Source organism: Marmota marmota, unplaced genomic scaffold, assembly GCF_001458135.2.
Source record: "Marmota marmota marmota unplaced genomic scaffold, marMar, whole genome shotgun sequence".
Lineage (NCBI taxonomy): Eukaryota > Metazoa > Chordata > Mammalia > Rodentia > Sciuridae > Marmota > Marmota marmota.
This window is the reverse complement of record NW_026000026.1, coordinates 6,581,948-6,601,496: the sequence shown is the minus strand read 5'-3', so window position 1 is coordinate 6,601,496 and position 19,549 is coordinate 6,581,948. Positions and strand designations below refer to the sequence as shown.

Sequence of the window (19,549 nt, the reverse complement as noted above, 5' to 3'; positions counted from 1 at the left end):
TAAAATTAATTAAGGCATGAGTTTTCTACTTTTGAAGATTGCACCCTGATATAAACAGGACCATTATCTATTGATGCCATTGTGATCTTATGCAGAATGCTAGGCAGTCGGCTGTCCCAAAGAGGATAATTTATATGTAATGATAAGCTTGATTATGCTTGTAAGCTTACATTCTTTGTTGTGCAATTTATCCAACCTGCTCATTGAGGCTCTCTGACCCTTTACCTAGATGACAATCAAATAGAGATAGGTAAATAAAGTGTCCTTTTGGTTTGTAGTAGGGTAAACCTGTATAGTCTGTAATGTTTAGCTGTGACTACTGCTAGATTAGTGATTTCTCTGTTGAGAATTTATTTAAGCACTAACCATAAAAAAGAGTAAAGTAAAATAATATTTTTGTATGAGATCCTTTCTAAAATTTGCTACATTTTTTCTTAATAGAGTACTTTAATGTGCTTTACTAGTAACATTTTATATCAGTTATGGTGTAACTTAATAAAGTAATGTGTAACAGCTCACTTTAGTGTGGTATATCATAGTTGCATCTCACCTACATTACCAGTTAATCCACCCAGGAATCATGTGATTACTACTTTAGTAATCTTATGAAATTGATGGTGGTAGCTCCATTTTATATATTAAAAAGTTGAGCCTACATCTAACTTGCTGAGGTATATTCAGCTGAGTGGTGGAGTTGGGAGCCAACTCAGATCCCTGTCAGGCATCTTCCATCATGCCCCGCAGTGTGTGCCAGCCGGCTCGCTCTTCTCCTAAACTTACTGTTCACAGCCAGGGAGCTTTTATGGTGTTAGGTGTCTTTTTCAGTGATGAGGTGATATGTATTATAAAGTATTTGTTACTAATTAGAATGCTACTGGGATTACTTATTTTAAAAATTTGTATTGGGTTCAAGGTTTTATTTATACAAATTCCACGAGGATAGGGACTGTGTCTTATTTGTGCACATGTCTTTGTCCAGAGCCTAGAGTAGAGCCTGCAAACAGCAGGTGTTGATGTGAATAAAGCAGTGAATTAATTCACTCTCTTGCATTCTCGTATGCCTTCTTGAATGGGAACTAAGGGAACTGGACTTTCCCTGTAGTCTTTCTTACCTCTGCCATTGCTTCGAGTAAGTGCTACATAGGTATTTTATTAATAATCATGGTGGTTTGTATTTTCTTTTGAAGTTGATTGGGAGATTTCTAAAAATGGGTTTGCTCACGGAAGCATAGTCTCTGCTATGGGGAAAGATGTTTTGAGATTCAAATGGTCGTAGACTTTCTGTATTTGTTATTGATGACAGTTGTTTCTTCTCCCTGTCATTATGTTGTGTATGACTCTAGCAGCTACATTTCTTTTTGGTACCAGAGATTGAACCCAAGGCCCCTTAACCACCAAGCCACATCCCCCCATTTTTTAAAATATTGATTTTTTTAGTTATAGTTGGACGCAGTACCTTCATTTTTTAATGTGGTGATGAGGATTGAACTCAGGGCCTTGAATGTGCTACGCAAGCACTCTACCACTGAGCCCCCACTCCCAATCCTTTTTATATCTTATTTTGAGACAGGGTCTCACTAAGTTGCATGGGGCCTTGATGAGTTGCTGAGGTTAGCTTTGATATTGTGATCCTCCTGCCTCAGCCCCCTGAGCCGCTGGGATTACAGGCATGTGCCACTGCACCTGGCAGCAACTACATTTTCTGTTCTAATTTTTTTTTCTGCTTTTGGCTAAAAAATTAGATATGCAAACTTAAAATAATTGTTGGGCCTAGCGGAGCAAGGCCTGCGTTCACTGTGTTTTGTGGTCTTAGGTATTTGTTTGGGCTCGAAGACTCTTTTTGGTTCTCTTCATGTCAGTTTTGGATAAGAAAGGTTATGGAACAACTGTGAGGTCTAGATTGGAAAATTGTTAGTACAGGTTGGATATACCTTGTCTGACATGCTTGGGTGAAGAAATGTTTTCAGATTTCAGAATTTTTCAGATTTTAGGAACTTATTCATAGACTTACAGATTGAGCTTTTTAATCTGAAATGCTCTTAAATCTGAAACTTTTTGAGGACATTTTAGATATTTTGATTAGGGATGCTCATCCTGTATACTGTTTACAATAAAAAGAATCTAAGCTATTAAGATACTGGAGAACAGATGAGAGCTCATGATTTTATTTCTGAAATAATTTAGACAGTGAGCATCAACTTTTTATTGTCTGTTAAGCCGGAGTGACAGTGAGAAACCAAAATGAGCAAAAACGCTTTCTGTGATAAAAATGCACAAAGCAGCTCATGTCTGGAATTCTATTAGTTATGGACTATTGCCATTTAAAGGGGAGGGGGAACCTTTAGATAAATCAGATCTGAGAGCTTGAAAATTAAATTTTGTCATTTCATATCCAGTTCTAAAAAATTGATTGTGATTTGTACTTACTAAAGATAATGCTTTTCTTGTGTTTCGCAATTTAATGTAATATTGCTTATGTGCACAATGCCTTTTGGTAATTTTTCCACATGAATGCATTTGTATTGTCAAACATATGGCAAGGACACGATTAAATGAAATATTTAGCTGATAGTTATTGGGGGGCCCTTACAAGTTTGAAAATCAGGCTTGTGTGATTGGATTGTATATGATATCCAATTTCTTTAAACAAACAAACAAACAAACAAAAATCAAACCATGAGGTAGCCAGGGCATTCTCATCAGGAAGTAATTGAGACTGAAAAGGGAGAGTTCTGCCTCCCCTGTTCGTGTCCCTGTGAGGCGCTCTTCACCCTCTTCTCAGGCATTGTGTCTTTTGTAGAGTCTGCCATGTGCTGCAGACCATGACATCATGCTTTCAGAAATTTTCTTGCTTGTAAATTTTAGGTTTTCCCCAAACTCAAGCAATATGTTTCTTCACTTTCAGAAAAAAAGATGTCCCCTGGTAAATTATTGTTTCTTATTTTCCAGGAGTTTCCTAACCACATAACCTCTCAGAACTGAGCAAAACAACATTGTTCCTGGAACGCCCTCTTTAAGGTACACATAATTTGACTTTATAATTTCAGGCTTGTCTTTTGTTGGTGATGCTTTGGAATAAGATCTTCATTAGCCTGTGTGGAAAATTATTTTTTAGAAATTTCTGACTATAATATTAGAGAAACAGAAGACACTTTATGTAGTTTTAATTTCTTTTTTAAAAAGTTTTTTGATTTAATTAGAAAGTAATGCAGGAAAAATTGTTGGCAAGAATGTAAAACCCTCCAGCCAGCATTGCCATATATTTTAAACTTACCTACCAGACTGAGAAGGGACCACTGAAGTTGTCATTAAACATAACTCCTTCAATCAGCATCTTGACCATAGAAGCTTTTGTGGTTTGCTTTCTTTTAAAAAGCCTTTGATTTCTCAGGTTGTTTAGGTTAAATTTGTTTTTCAAACTTGTGGAACTAATTCAACATTGTTTTCTGTTGTGAGATAGGGTTATAAAGCAAGCTCCATTTACCACTGGCAGCTTGTGATCATCCAGACAAAAAAAGAGTTTTATTGAAAGAGTGTTCAGGATTTTGCAGTCTCTAGTCAGGGTACTGCAGAACACACTGCATGTGTTAACACTGCTTGTGTTTGTTAGCACTTTGCCTCTAAGAACTGAAAGCACATCACCAAACTGTCTTTGAGATAGTATTCATAGACAAGTTAACCTACTTGGGGGAATGAGGGAACTAAATACAAGGAAATTAGAGAAACTGTACAAAGTTCAGTGACTGAATTTACGCTCATCACACTGAATTTGTATAATGCTATACAAAAAATTGTATTACCAGGTCTCAGGATTCCTTCAGTATGTTTGCTCTCTGATTGCTTTAAGTGAGGCTTTGTCAAATATCCTATTACAAAGCTGTCTGGGAAACTGAGGCATAGGGAAGTGGATCGCCAGGAGCTGGACATAAAATTACCATCTGAGTTGGGTGTGCACTGAGAGCCACAACTACAGGTTTGTACTGCTTTAACATTGTTGGTTACCGTTCAGCAGCAAGTCTGGTTTCTGAGAAACTGAGTCAGTTTTGTATGAAGATGTTGGTCAGTACACTCATGTTTCTAGGTAAATGGCACATGGTTACAGATAAAATGTTTCTTTTCTGAAGGGATAGGTATTCATTTTGGCTGGTTGAAAACATTTTCCTGTGTTTTTCATAATTTTAAAATTAAAAACTGTATTTACAGGGCTAGGGTTGTGGCTCAGTGGTAAAGTGCTTGCCTAGCACATGTGAGGCACTGGTTTAATACTCAGCACCACATAAAACAATAAAGTTTAAAAAAAATTAAAAAGTTTTAAAAAGATTGTATCTACAAAATTAATGTGTTTGAATTTAGTTATTTTTAAGAATGACTTATTGGGAAGAGGGTGAGGGGAGCTTGATAAGGTTTTAGGGCTAGAAATGAAAAATAAGGTTTATGGCTTGTTAGACTGTAGATGTAAATTTTTTTAACTTGAGTATTGTGTTATGGTTTTTCTAGGGTGAACAATTAATAATGCATTCTCTTTTAGTGTTTCTTTAAACAGACCACCCAACAGTCACATTTGTATGGAAAGAAAATCTTCCTTTGCCTACTTGGCATTGGGCCAAGTGTGAGACAGGGGCCACATTCAGTCACTTATACTGAAGGCAGACATCTTAAACAGTCTGGGTTGTTTCCAAGTCATTATTTTCAGCTAATTTTATTGTCTTCCAAGTGAGAGTCACTCCTCAGGAATAATTCTCCTGTGTCTTTCTCTTGAGCATCAAGTACATAGTGGTTCCCCCCCCCCCCTTTTTTTTTTAGTAGTTTGGCCATATTACTTTTAAATAACTTTTTATTATTTTGTAATTTCATGTGCTTGACATTGACCTTAAAGCTGTCATTTTGAAAATGATTATGTAGGATGATAGTGGCTGCCATGTATTTATACTTGTGGCTGTACTCACTGTAGATATTTGGATAATGTTTGGAGCGAAAGAATATTTCTTGGGGAGGTGGGTGGGATAGAGGGAAGCAGTGGAGGGGAGTGAGCTTACTTACAGAAAACCTATATAGTCACATTGTGGTTAGAAAAATGGGTCTGAAAATGATCTTGGAAGTAACTCTTGGATGTATGGAATGATTAGGCATTTTAGGTGTATTTCAAGGGTTTTGAAAAGGATTTTATATTGTAGGAAAAGTGACCAAATTTCTCTGGGGATTGAGTCTCTCAAAAACTAAAGGCATTGGGAATATAGCTCAGTCAGTAGAGTGCTTGCCTTGCATGCACAAAGCCCTGGGTTCAATCCCCAGCACCGCCCCCCCCCCCCCGCCAAACATAAAAAACCACTAAAAAGAATAATGAATTTATACTTGGTTCTTTAAAGATCTCTTCTTGTGTCTTTGATAGAAAGTTTAACAAGTAGTGCTTGCTTCCACGACAGATACTAAAATTGGAGTGATACTGAGATTAACATGGCCCTGTACAAGGATGACACACAGATTTGTGAGACATTCCATATTTTTGTGTTGATATTGAGAAAGCATTTCTTTGTTTTACAAGAAAGTTGTAAATAGGTTCTTTTCAGCACTTGGGAATGTTCACTTTGCCATTTATGGATTCACATGTAGTAGATGGTTAATAAATTTTTGTTGAATATTGAATGAATTTGTTCTAAAATTGCAATTGGTATTATTAATGCTCTCATCCTCCCCCATACTGGGGCTGGAGTCCAGAGAGTCAACTGTGCATGCCAGGCAGGCACTTCAGAGTTACACCCCAGCCTGTTGATGTTTCATCATGGTAAAGAACTGGAGCGCTCCTTTGTATCTGTGTCTCATGTTACATGAGATTTACTGAAGGACTTGCAGCGGGTGAAATGTTTGTGGTAATCTTAAAAGGAAGTTTGCCCAGAATTGAGATACCTTCTTTTTTTGTTCCTTTTCTTTCTCTATTTTTTTAAAAAAATCACTTATTACAAAGGAGAATGACATGTTGATTACATAAAAGTGGAGCAACAACATTATAAGTCATGTTAATTCAGTTAAAACTGGTTAATGGAAATGCTTAATTATACTATGAAGATTTTATAGTTTGTTACTTGACAGTAAGACTAAGCACTATTGCAGATAGTTTTATAAAAACTGTTTCTAAATGGATCTGCTCTGCCTTCTTCTGTATTGAATCACTAGGACTTTGTGCTCAATATGTTCTAGTGATTGTGGATTTCTGCTAAGTGAGGCTTCTGGTGCCTTTTAAGCATATCATGTGTAATTTATTTTTTAATTTTTATATTTTGGGTACTGGGGATTGAACTCAGGGGCACTCGACCACTGAGCCACATCCCAAGCCCTATTTTGTATTTTATTAGCGTCAGGGTCTCACTTAGTTGCTTAGCACCTCACCATTGCTGAGGCTGGTTTTGAATTTGCGATCCTCCTGCCTCAGCCTCCCTAGCAGCTGGGATTACAGGTGTGTGCCATCTTGCCGGCCACTTCATGTGTAATTTAAAACAGGGAGGGGTGGCTTTCATAGGGATCACAGGCCAATGTCCCCCTTCCTTATAACCTACAGAAAGTTCTTGACACTTGTGAAGTGATAGCTGCCACCTAAGGTGAGACGGTATTTGTCTGGGTAGTGGGAGGACAGTTTTGGAATTAAGGAGTCTTTTCAAGGAAACACCTACAACTCCATCGTTTCTCCCCTTTTTGTGTTGTGGTGCTCATGTATGCTCCATAAACATAGGACTGAGAGGAAGCTTTCCTGAGCTGGTGGATAAAGCCCTTCAAACAGGACAGAAATGACCTGGCTGTGTGGGAGGCAGGAGCGACAGCACAGGCTTCACAGGCAAAAGCGTTTCCAGCCAGGACTGAAGGATCTTTGTATTTCAAACTTTTCAACCTCATTTTACTATGTATAAAATATTATTCTTCTCTAAGATTCCTTTTTGGTGGGGAGGGTACTGGGGATTGAATTCAGGGGAACTCAACTACTGAGCCACATCCTCAGCCCTATTTTGTATTTTTTTAAAGACAGGGTCTCACTGAGTTCCTTAGGACCTTAGTTTTCCTGAGGCAGGCTTTGAACTCTCATCCTCCTGTCTCACCCTCCTGAGCTGCTGAGATTACAATGCTGAGCCACTGTGCCTGGCTCTAAGAAGACTTTTAATAAAGCATTTTGATCTCTTGAGTGAGTCTTTAATTTATCTGGTGGAAACAGTCCTCATGGACATTTAAAGGAAGAGACTGACGTTTTCATTTAAGGATGTAATCCTCAGGACAAAGTACGGGTAAGCAACCCATTCACAGTTTATGCAGAAGCAGTGGCCCCAAATAGCCATGATTCCCTGAAGGCTGCCGTGAACTTTATAAATAGCAATAGCTAAAGCTTTGTTTGTTCTTTGAATTACCGTAAGTAAGCTTTATTTATTATTATTATTTTCCCCATTCATAACTACAAGGTTTATCCTGGTGTCTCTGGCCCCTTTACACAGAGATAGTGACAACCAAAGAATATCTTCAGACATTGGCAGATGTTCCCCTGAGTGGACAGGATTGTCTCCTTGAGAACCACTGCTATACATTTTCTTTTCAGGCTTAAATGAGTCACATTTAAGTGTTAAATGAGCAATTGACTAAAGTTTTATTGTCAAGTGAGTAGTGCTTGATGAATTTTACTTTAGTTTTTGCAGAGTTAGGGATTGAATCCAGGGCCTCCCGCATGCTAGGCAAGCACTCTTCCACTGAGCTACACCTCAGCCTACTGCTTGGTAAAATTTAATGTTGGTCTTATTAGAAGTTTAAAATTTATTAAGTACCATCTCATTGGAGAATTTAAGCATTTTTTTTATTAGTAGTTTTTAACTACTTGTTTCAACCAGTTGTTAGCCGTCTCCTCCAGATGACTTGAGGTGAACATTTTGGGGGCAGTTTCTTAACTTCTGGAAACCCCACGTATTTATGACTGTAACTGGAAATGCTGGCACAGGGCCTGCTTTAGACAGCATTAGCCAGAAAGGATCCCTTTGGGCCCCACCCTTTCTAATTTTAGGTGTTCATTCAGAGTCTTAGACCCAGGGCAGAGTTGTTGCTCCTTCTGGGATGGGGGTAGATTCTTGGCTTATTTTCTGACCTTGTGACTTATTCTCAGTATCACGAAGTTGTGTGTACACTGTAAGTGATTTTGTTGTTCTTGTTGTTAAATAGTGCTCTCTAGACAGTGGGGAGGGAGATTGAGTGGGGAAGTGAGGTATTTCTTATTTTGGCAGCTGAAGGAAAAAAATGAAACAAGATCATGGCTTTCTTAAAAACCATTCTGGACTTGTTTCTCGACACTGGCAACTTGTCTGCTAAGACTATTATCTAGATCGTCAATGGACCGCCTCTGTTGTTTTGTTCTGATTCCAAAAGTAAGGAACTTTTGAAACAGCAGCACTGCTGGGGATTTTGGTAAATGAGGTTGTGCTTTGCCTTGCCATCCCAAGTCACATTGCAGCTGAGTTTCTTTTGGGTTTTGTAGTCTTTTTTGTTCCTGGGCAAGAGAATATGTGGCAGGACTCCTGTAGTAACTTATTTGCTCTGCTCATTGATCTTTTTCTAGGTGTCTGGCTTTAAAAATCATTTTGAAACTTTTTAAAAAGTTAAAGTAACAAGCAATCATGTTGTAATAGAACTTCTAGTTAGTCAGTGTGTTGGCTTGGCTTTGGTTGGCTGTTTTCCTGAGAGATCTGTCATTTCTAGTCTTTGTTGCTACAGTGGTTATTTGTGACTTGCTTAAAACAGTTTTCAGCTTTTTGAAGGATGGAGGTGACTGTAAGGAGACTGTTCCTGTTTTTGATTTGTGAAGAAATTTACATGCACGTGTAATGATGTCTTTGCAGCCCTTCTAACTTAAAAACACAAAGTGAACAGTCTCCCATGTGCGCCACCCCTGGCCCCAGGAGCAGCACCAGCAGTCTGAAGTCCACCCCTCTCCTCTGCATCTTCTTCACTTTCACCTGTAACACTTCAAATATTATGGAATGGTCTTTGCTATTCTAATCATTCCTTGTGGGTGCAGCAGTTTTCTGTTTTAAGGTCTATAATAAAATGAGACCACCTGATACAAACAGATTAGGAAAACAGATATGTCTTCTATCATCATAAGAAAAAAGAAACAGCAAAAGTGAGAACTTCCTTCCTTCTTTTAGTCAAATAATGGAAATACTCCAAGAGTACCAGTCTGAGCCTACGGACCTTAGACGGAAGCAGTGTTTATATTAATCTGGTGATGGTGTTACTAACCCAGCTTGCTTCCAGTTTCTCATAATTTTGAGACCAAAAACCTTTACCATACCCATATACTATAAAAACAAAGCAAAACAAACCTCTCCATGCTTTTAAATTTGTACTTTTGAGTGTAGGCTGTAGTTTGCAATTCCCAGTATTCAACAATAAGTACTCTACCCTATTGCCTCTCTGTGAAATGAACATGCAGGACATGTGGGTATTAGAAATCATTCTAAAAACACTGTAGGACACACAAGGCGAGACAACTTGCTGTATACCATGGAGAAACATTTCTAATAAATCGACATAGCTACATGCTAAATGGGACTATTTTCATAATTAAGTAGGTAACACCGATTTTGACTGAATTACATATCTCCTCTATAATTTACCTTTTTATTTTCTTTCCCTTACAACTTTTAGGTAGAACTTTAGACTTCATAGCACTGAATTAACCTGCACTGAAAGCTGTTTACCTGCAGTTGTTCACTTTTGTTGAAAGTGACCATGTCTCAAGTCCAAGTGCAAGTTCAGAACCCATCTGCTGCTCTCTCAGGGAGCCAAATACTGAACAAGAACCAGTCTCTTCTCTCACAGCCTTTGATGAGTATTCCTTCTACTACTAGCTCTCTGCCCTCTGAAAATGCAGGTAGACCTATTCAAAACTCTGCTTTACCCTCTGCATCTATTACATCCACCAGTGCAGCTGCAGGTAAGCTTATGAATCCAAGTGTCTTCTGTTTCAAATGTTTTCTCAGCTTGTTTTCTGATCTGTCAAGTAGGTTTCAGGTGTAGGTAGGGCTCACATTTACCTTCAAGGAGCAGAAGAGAAGATAACCAACCATGCTTCTGTATCCAGATCTAGAACACTGGTTGTGGGGTTGATGGAACCTCATGTTGACAGACCATTTGTAATTTGTGAGAAAGATGATTGGAAGCTGCTTACACTGTAAAGCCTGGTCTGTTATAAAGTGGTAGCTGAAAGAAAGAATTGAACAGTAAGTACCACTTTGGACAGTTATTGTTCTATGGGAAATTTTACTTTTAAAATTATTTCCCAGAACTGATGATTCTTGTTTGTGCAAGCCTTCCTGTATGGCTACAGGATTTTATCCCAAGGAAGGGGCAGCCAGATTCACTGGAAGGCAAAAGAGTACGTTGGCATTTGTTGATTTTTATTTTGAACAAGTGACTTTAAATTTGGGAGGTTCCAGAGGTAGTTCAGAAACCACAGTTGGACCAATTAGAAATGGAATAAAGAAGCAGAGATTTTAAAAAAAATGTATATGTTGTATATATACGTATATGTGTATATATATGTATATATATTTAGAAGCATTTAAATCTGATTATCAGGAAATTGAAAATGAACTAAAGAAAAGACTCAACACTTGGGTGAAAAAAACCTAAAAATGACATTATGTCTCCCCTTTCCCTGCAAAGTGGCAAGACCAATTAAAGAAGTGAGGTGGAGTCACCTTGCAGCAAAGTCTCCTCAGCCCTGCCTCATTGCCTGGCAGTTTTCCTTGAATTTCCTCCTTTATCCTCTCATTTCCTTTATTTTGTAAATCTGTTCCTCCAGCTTTGCTTCTCCTACTCAGATGCATGGCATCTTCCAGAGAACCTCCAGGATTCCTTGGACTGCCTCTCCAGATGGCATTCTTGACTTGTCACCATTCCCTAGAGACTCTGTTTCCCCAGATTTGCTGTGTATGACTGTCTTAAAAGGAAGAGGCACAGACTAGTTCAGTCCTGTGGAGTTTATTGCTTTTTCTTTTCATGTGTTCTTTTACCCACATTTTATTGACTTTGTAAAACTCCTACCCACTGTGGCCATTTTATTTTATATGTGTAATTGTCAGAAATAGATCATTGGAGGTTGGCAGACTCTGGAGAAAGGACTAGGGATGCTCCAGGAATGAGAAGTTGGGTCTGTGGAAAATGACAGACCTGTTTGATAGATGGTATTGGCATGTTGAATTTGGTGAAATACCAACAGGCTGCATCTGATAGCTGCCACGGTAACCAATTTGTCTCTGCTCAGAAGACTTCCTTGCTACCTGTCTTTTGGGCTGCAATAGCAGTGCACCATCAGATTCCAGATGTTGCTTGCTTGCTGAGGTTTGGTAATTCCTCTGACTGCTGTTCTCTCTCTTTGGAAGACATATCTGCTCCTTGGTTACATGGCTTTAACTAGTTCAGAAAAAAACTCAGTGGTGTCTTCTCTATGTTTGAGCTCCCAGCATTGTTTGCAGATTTGCATCACTGCTGCTGATGTTCTTAGGTTTGTTCTCCCTCTGTTTTTATATCCCTGGGGGAATAGCAGTCTTGAATACTCCTAGTAGATTTCAGCACTCTTACGTTATTTTGCAGTTCCTTCTGACGTGGCAAACCCCAAAGAGAAAACCCCAGTGTGTCTTGTGAATGAGTTAGCCTGTTTCTCCAAGATTCAGCCTGAGTGTAAGCTTTTGCGTGAGCAAGGTCCAGCTCACTGTAAGGTAAATATTGTCCACCTGCTTATGCATTTGTAACCCACCAGGAAATTTTATTTATTTATTTATTTTTACTACTTTTGAAAGTGGTACTGTGATTTAAAATGTGTTTTCATACTGTTAAGGCAACAGATGCAAATATGTAGATTTTTGAAGAGTTGGCTCTTTTTTCATCCTTGTGGATTAACTCAAAGAAAATATGTGCTTCTTTTGGGGATATTTGGCTTTTAAAACTCCAAATAGTGTGTGGTTGTTTAGGATTCTGAATAGACATTCCCAAGTGCTGTGATTGATTTCCCATGAGTTGTCCAGGCCCTTGGTTGCCTCCTGTGTGTGGCTGTCCTCTGGCTCCTTTCCTGTTTGTTTGCACGTAGACAGACAGGGAGAGGTAGTGCGTGTGTGCTTGTGTGTGTGTGTGCGCGCGCGCGCGCGCGCGTGTGTGTGTGTGTGTTGCTGGGAAAGCAGTGTGCCACTTGTTAGCAATCTAGGTCAAAGGTTTGATGATGAAAGGTAGAAACTGGTCTCAGTGTTTTGGATTGTCTTTAATTTCAGTTATCCTTGTCACTTTCCTAATCTTAGAGAGTAAGGACTGGTTATGGCTTTAAGTTTTGCTAATTATTATTGCTTTCGGTTCTTAAAATTTGCTGCCTGTGCTAAAGTTCATTTTAGACTTTAATTTTGGCATATCTGGCTTTATCTTTTTCGGAAGTGGTTCAAAGGGATATGGTGTGGGTAAGGAATTGGGCCATCTGTTTCTGATCCAGGCCTTGCAGCAAAAATATTAAGGTTGAGTTACTTCCTTCATTATGCCTTATTTTTCTTCACATGCAAACCTCAGGCCTTGAATGAAGTTAGATTTCATTTTACTGAAAGTAACATCAAGGTCCATGGTAAATAGGCACCACAGTATACCAGGGTGAGTTGCCTTTGGAGTCAGATGGCTCTGGGTTTGAACCCTCACCAGCTCTGTGACCTTGAACACATTGCTACTTTTTTGAACCTCAGTATCTATAAAATGGGGATGATAATACCTACCAATTAGGTCTGTTGTGAGAATTAAATGTAACAAGTATGGAGTGCAATGCCTGGTTCTTAGCAAATGCTTGGTAAATAGTAGCTACTGTTATTAAGCAATAATGTATTTAAGAAAAACAGAAGTTTCACACTCACCTAGTTTTAAAATGTTATTCTAAAGCATAGAATTATGTTTGAAGTGTTCCTTTGTATTTGGAGGACAGTTAGTCATTTTCTGTAACTGTTGTGTTTCTTCTACAGGATTTTTTTCCTTTTCTTTTGCAGACCTTAACTTTGGGATTCCCTTTACTAACTATTTTTAGTATTTTTTTGGAACATGTACTTTCTAACTTGAACTTTAGCCCCTTAAATAGTTTCACTATATTATATGTTTGTCTATAACTGCATTTTTTTTTTTTTTAATCCACAAGTTGTTCAGAAAAGAAGTTCTTCTCTCCTTGGTGATGGTTAAGAGTGTTTAAAAAATTAGAAGTCTGATGTATTATCAAAACCCAGATTCTAACCTTGCTGCCAGACTTCTGCATAGAAGGCCGCAGAGTGGCAGCACACTGGAGGGCGGGTCCTGGGGACTGGCAGAGCTCGCTGTTCATGAGGTTAACTGCTTTTGTTTTTTAGCATTTTTCCCCTCCCAGCTTCTTTTCATGAAATGATCACCAAAATGAACCAGGGATGACACTGCATTGTGGGCGTCTGCTATTGGATTTCTAGGCCAGCCAGGGTTTTGAGTTATGCTGTTTGGTACTTCAGTGAGTAACCGAGTGAACTGTAGTATGGAGAGACCCCTAATGTTTCAATGGAAATAAAAATTCTTCAAATTTTCCTATGAGTAGAATCAAGATTCACTGAGGGAACCTTGAAGTTAAGACCTGCAAGAAAAATCTGTGAAGTCAGCCCCATTGCCTTAGGCACCAAGTTTAAATGTCCTAGACACAGCCAAACTGGTGTTTTCTCTGTGAATTATTTATAAATAAGGAAAAGTGATATCTGGTGATAAAGGAAATCAGAAAAATAAAAGCTGCAGTTGATTTTGTTAAGTTCCAAATTTTGTAGTGTCTCAAACCTTTTTGGGGCGTATCAGGCAGAATCACTTGGGAGCCTACTGAAAATACATCAGCCCAGGTGTCCCTCCTACTGTTTGGTCCCAGTCCTGGGAGTGGGACCCCGTGTCTGTGCTTTTGCAGGCTTTCCCCCTGCTGCCTCAAGTGAAGCCACAGTTAAGGAATCACTATGCAGTGATGTTTTTTGACAGAGTATTAGTTTAATAGTGATGGGATTGATAGAACCTAATTTTAAGAATGGAGATGTGCATTTGGAGCACCTTTATAAAGGAAGAAAGCCTTGCCTTCCTCGGCCTGTATTGAGGTCAGATTGAACTATTTTGAAGGCCTTACCTTAGATTTGGGTTCAGAAACATTTTCAGGTCTTTGCTTGCTGTGGGACTGATTTTCTTCTGAAAGTGGAGGCAATGTCTGAATAGTATAGTCTTAGGAGAGTAGAGGACAGCAATTTAGAACCTTGTCGGCATTCCCAGATTTTTTTCAGGTTTTTGTCTAATGGGTTTACATTTTAGACGAGTCCTCAAACACATTACATTGTCTTAATTTGTATGATACTAATATGTTTAAATCAACTTTGCAATATCTCTTCTATGAGAAGTAATTGGAAGACACTATTTGGATGTCTCCCAAATAGTTAGTTGTTTGTTTATGGTACTGGGGATTGAACCCAGGGGTGCTTTACTGTTGAGCTACTTCCCCAGTCCTTTCTTTTTTTTAGGTTTTGAAACAGGTCTTGCTGAGTTGTTCAAAGTTTATTAACATTTAAGAAAATAGTCTTTGGACTGTCTGCTTAACTCCATCTTTCAAAGAATAATATTTTCATGGAGTGCTGTTCAATTCTAGTCAGTGGATACTAGAAAAACTTTTTCTACTTATAAAAACAATAGGAAGGAAAATAGGGTAAAAGAATAAATTACTAAGTCAATGACCAGGCCTTGTAGCCATGACCATAAAATGTGTTCAAGGTCCAGGTGACATGTTACAGCTGACATCAGATTTCTTGAATTGAGAGCTTATACTTTTTATTTGTTGGTATCTTAGTACCGCTAATGTTTGGAGATCAGCACTGGGAAACTGAAGGAAATAGTATTTAAAAAAAAGCCCAACACAGTAGGGCGTGGTGCGCATACCTGTAATCCCAGCAATTTAGGAGGCTGAGGCAGGGGAGGCTTGAAAGTTTTGAGACCAGCCTCAGCAGTAGTGAGGTCCTAAGCAACTTAATGAGACCCTTCAAAATAAAAGATAAAATGAGCTGGGGATATAGCTCAGTGGTTAGACACTTCTGGGTTCAATCTCCAATACAAAAAGAAAAGACAAGCTTGAACTGGAGCTGCTGTCAGAACTTTGAAAGAAATATTTTTTTCTAAACCCATAGCCTGCCCTTTTTATAGCAAAGGAAGAAAATAGGTATTATGTGTGGGCCAAGACAGGTTCCTTTCCCAAAGTGTGTCTGGAAGTACCTTTTGGTATGCATGTGGATAGTTTCTTAACTAATTTATAGGTTTTGAAAGCACAGATCCTACACTGTGGCATACACCTATCTGTTGCTTCATTTTGTTCATTTGTTTTTATGTGGTGCTGAGAATTGAACCCAGGGCCTCAAATGTGGTTGGCAAGTGCTCTAACACTGAGCCACAACCCCAGCCCAGGAATTCTTATCCTGACCCTAAAGCAGAGTTCTTTTAATTATTTATTTATGTTATTTTGTAGTTGTAGATAGACAACATGCCTTTATTTTATTTGTTTTATTTTTATATGGTGCTAAGGATTGAACCTAGTGCTTCACACATGTTAGGCAAGTGCTCTGCCACTGAGCTACAACCCCAGCCCCTAAAGCAGCACTTCTCAGTCTACAGTCTCTCTTCTGATGATCTGCTAAGCTGGTCACGGGCAGGAGGCTTCCCCAAAACATTTCTAAGATTTCAGAAAAGCATAAGGAATGTACATTTTTTTTCTTTGATAAGGTTGTACAGATTATTAAGAACATGGACTTTAGGTGGGATCATGTCAGGTCAGTGTGTAATACTGATATAATCTGTTGATCAGAAGCGCTGATGTCAGTAATGTTTCCTGATGGTTCAAAAGGAATTGAAAATAACTTACATTTTTACTTACATATAAGTAGGAGGTCATAGCTCTTTAAACAAGGGCCTCAAGCAGGGACAATACAAATCAAGAGCTATGTCTGTGGAAAGTTGGGGACTACTGACCCAAAGGCTGTGGTTGAAGTGGCTGTTTTGGCAAAGTCCCCTCCCATGAATGAAGTCTCCCCAGGCTGGGGGTAGGCAGGGACTAGTCTGGAAAGTCTCAGTCAGACCTTTCTTTTTGTCTTTGATTTCTTTCCTTCTTTTTGGTACCAGGGATTGAACCCAGGGACGCTTAACCACTGAGCCACATCCCAGCCCTTTAGAAACAGTTGGTAGAGTGCCTGCCTCGAATGCACAAGGCCTTGGATTCAATCCCTAGCACCACAAAAAAAGAAAAATAAAGAAACAGGGTCTCGCTAAGTTGCTGAGACTGGTTTTGAACTCTCAACCCTCTTGCCCCAGCCTCCCAAGCCACTGGGACTACAGGTGTGCACCACTGCACCTGGCTGCCTTTAATTTCTTTATGGTAGTCTTCGAATTCATTCTCTACTGCAGGTAAATTCTCTGGGTTGTGCTGTTCTTAAAATGATTTAGGCTGAACTTAAGATGCAACTATATAGATTTTGTATAAAGTAGAATTCTAACACAATGATGAAAGGCTGGTGACTACTGTGACCCTCTGGTTGTATAGACCCCAAGGATATTCTTAGAAATTGGAAGTCAAACGCAGTGGCTCATGCCTTTAATCCCAACTGCTTGGGAGGCTTTGGCAGGAGGAGTGCAAGTTTAAAGCTATTCTCTGCAGCAGCAAGGCGCTAAGCAACTCATTAAGACCCTGTCTCTGATAAAATACTAAGTAGGGCTGGGGATGTTACTCAGTGGTCGAGTGCCCTTGAGTTCAATCCCCAGTACCCACCACAGCCGCCCCCCCCCCAAAGAAATTTGATTAATGCACTGAGTTTGGTCAAAATAGTCTATTTTTTCTTTGTTTTCCTGTGGTGCGGGGCGGGGCTGGGATTCTAACCTAGGGCCTCATGAATACTAGGCAAGCTCTCTACTACTGAGCCACAAATCCCTTCCCCATAAAGCAATTCTTTTTTTTTTTTTTTTAAATACCAGAGATTGAAGTCAAGGGCACTCGACCCTTGAGTCACATCCTCAGTTCTGTTTTGTTTTTTATTAGAGACAGGGTCTCACTGAGTTGCTCAGCACCTCGCTTTTGCTGAGGCTGGCTTTGAACTCTTGATCCTTCTGCCTCAGCCTCCTGAGTTGCTGGGATTATTGGCATGTACCACTGCGCCTGGCCTTGTTTTTATTTTTTGAAGGATTGTTTTAAAATGTGCTTGTGCACTGTCATTGACCTTTTCAGGCTGGTTTTCTTTCTTTCTTTTTTTTTTTTTTGAATGGGGATTTAGCCTAGGATGCTTATATCCTGGAGGCACATCCACAGACCTTTTTATTTTGAGATAGGGCCTGGCTAAGTTGCTAAGGCTGGCTTTGAACTTAAGGATCCTCCTGCCTCACCCTCCAAGCTGCTAGGATTACAGGCATATGCCAATGCACCCCACTGATTTTCTTTTTAAATGGTTTATGAAAGTTTATGAATTGCATGAACAGAGAGAACAAATTAAAAAATTAATAGTGTATATTTTCTAAAGACAAATATGAAAATTCTGAGGTAAAGACTTGCTCTGTGGTGAATGAGAGTGGATCTCGTTTTGCTAACAGATATGATCACTAGTCAAACCCCTTGTGATATAAAGGATGGAGGTCATCTGAATATTGTTTAGACCCAAGCTGGCTTCTCCAGATGAACTTACTTGCTGTTGCCTCAGTGATCTTGACCTGGGGCGCCTGCCCATTGCATTGTCCTTCTCCTGTATGTCTCTCAAGCTCAGCACAGTGCTTTGCATACAGTTAGTATTTAATAAATGCATTATTCAAATAAGTGGTATGAACAAACATACTTCTGCATGTAAGCCAATAATAGTAAATTAGAATAAGCAAATTTTGGTAAAGCATTCTCAAACTATAAGGTAATTTGGACAGTGAAGCAGGTTTTTTTTTTCTTTTTCTTTTTTGGTAGTGCTGGGGATTGAACCCAGGGCCTTGTGCATACGAGTCAAGTATCCCCAGCCCAAGCAGGGTTTTTAAAGTGGGAAAACTGACGCATATTGTAACTTATTTCTGACAACTGTACAGTAGGGCTTTTACTGGTAGTGGGTTAAATTATTGCGCTCTCCGATAGCTCTTCAAATATATTTTATGCTGTTGCCTGTGTATTAATCTTGAGAAGTCACAGCAGATTCTTGGATTTCCTGACCTGATTCTAGCAGTGAAGTACTCAGGCCCTTTTTGTAATGCATCATGAATATAATTAGTAGAAGGTATGCTGTTCTTTTTTATTTTAGTGATCATCATTCTTATGTCAGGAAAAAAAAACCCAGTTCTTTGTGTTGATTCTGTGTTGCAGAAAGCATAACTCCTACTGTTCAACTAAATGCACTGTGCATGAAACTTGGAAAAAAACCAATGTATAAGCCTGTTGACCCTTACTCTCGGATGCAGTCCACCTACAACTACAACATGAGAGGAGGTGCTTATCCCCCGAGGTACGTATGTGTGGCCTTTTGTAAAATACAGGTAAAAATATATCTGATCTCTTATACAGACTATTATCTGTGAATTATATGAATAATGACTTTGTCTTCTTTGGGCCCGCCAAGTGGAGAATAAATTTTGTACTTGTGCCTTTGGAACTGTTTTAGTGCTCTTTTAACTTCTGTTTTTGGAAAGAACCCAATCATATTCCTCATGAGCACTGTTCTTGGGCCCCCAGCAGTCTAGCTGGAGAGCACCCTCGTAGCTACTTTGTGTAACTGAATCGTGTTTGAACATGATTCCTACAACACCATGATTCTCAGCATTTGTAGATTTCTTGATTATTGTTTATTTGGTATCTTTTGACTTTTGAACTTGTATGTTTTGTAAATGGCTTTGGTGAACTAAAATATTGACATTTGAAAATGTCCCATGTTGAAAACCTGCTGGAAGTAATAAGACATAAGACATTGACGATCAAAATGGAAGTATTTCTTTCTCTGCCTTCCTTCTGCATTTTAGAAATAGAAGTTTGAAGTGCAAGAAAGCAAACTCTGCAAGGTTATGGACAGGTGGGGCTTCTAGAAATGAGAATCCTTCCTTTCTTTTTCTGTGCTGGGGATGGAACCCAGGGCCTTCTGCATGTGAGGCGAATGCTCTCCCACTGAGCCACCTTATCTCACAATGAGGGTCCTTTCTAAAAGACTTCCTATGGAGACAAGCAAGAGAAAATCTAAGCAGAAGCAAAGCAAATTAACTTTCTGTTTCAGCCAAAGTCTAATCCGTTTTAGATTTTGTCAGAATAGGCTAGCATTATAAATTAAACTAATGTAATTTATAAGCCCTTGTGTATTAAATGAAGAGTGAATTACCACCCAGTATTTAGTTATATAATAATTGGAATTCATTTTAAAACTTTTACAAAATTTCTGGACATATTGATACATTATTTTTTGTTGTAGCAAGCGAATGTTAATGTGATTAGGTCATAATGAAGGAAATATTTGGAATTTGCCAGAGAACGTATGGG

General features: G+C 38.9%; 1 protein-coding gene and 1 pseudogene across 15 annotated transcripts in view; both read left to right on the top strand.

Moving 5' to 3' along the window:
• Positions 1 to 19,549, top strand: part of Stau1 (staufen double-stranded RNA binding protein 1) — a 53,191-nt gene that overhangs the window by 6,868 nt on the left and 26,774 nt on the right. For 3 of the 15 annotated variants that reach the window (XM_048810825.1, XM_015479361.2, XM_048810826.1), the window contains exons 2-4: positions 2,950 to 3,018; positions 9,670 to 9,958; positions 18,392 to 18,530. In XM_048810825.1, coding sequence (XP_048666782.1) covers positions 9,754 to 9,958; positions 18,392 to 18,530 — 344 coding nt within the window. In that variant the 5' untranslated portion in view covers positions 2,950 to 3,018; positions 9,670 to 9,753. Of the gene's footprint in view, positions 1 to 2,949; positions 3,019 to 3,803; positions 3,974 to 9,669; positions 9,959 to 11,619; positions 11,745 to 18,391; positions 18,531 to 19,549 lie in introns of those variants that run through there. The other 12 variants (XM_015479403.2, XM_015479374.2, XM_048810827.1 and 9 more) reach the window with 5 other exon arrangements.
• Positions 5,407 to 5,505, top strand: LOC125619286 (annotated as a pseudogene).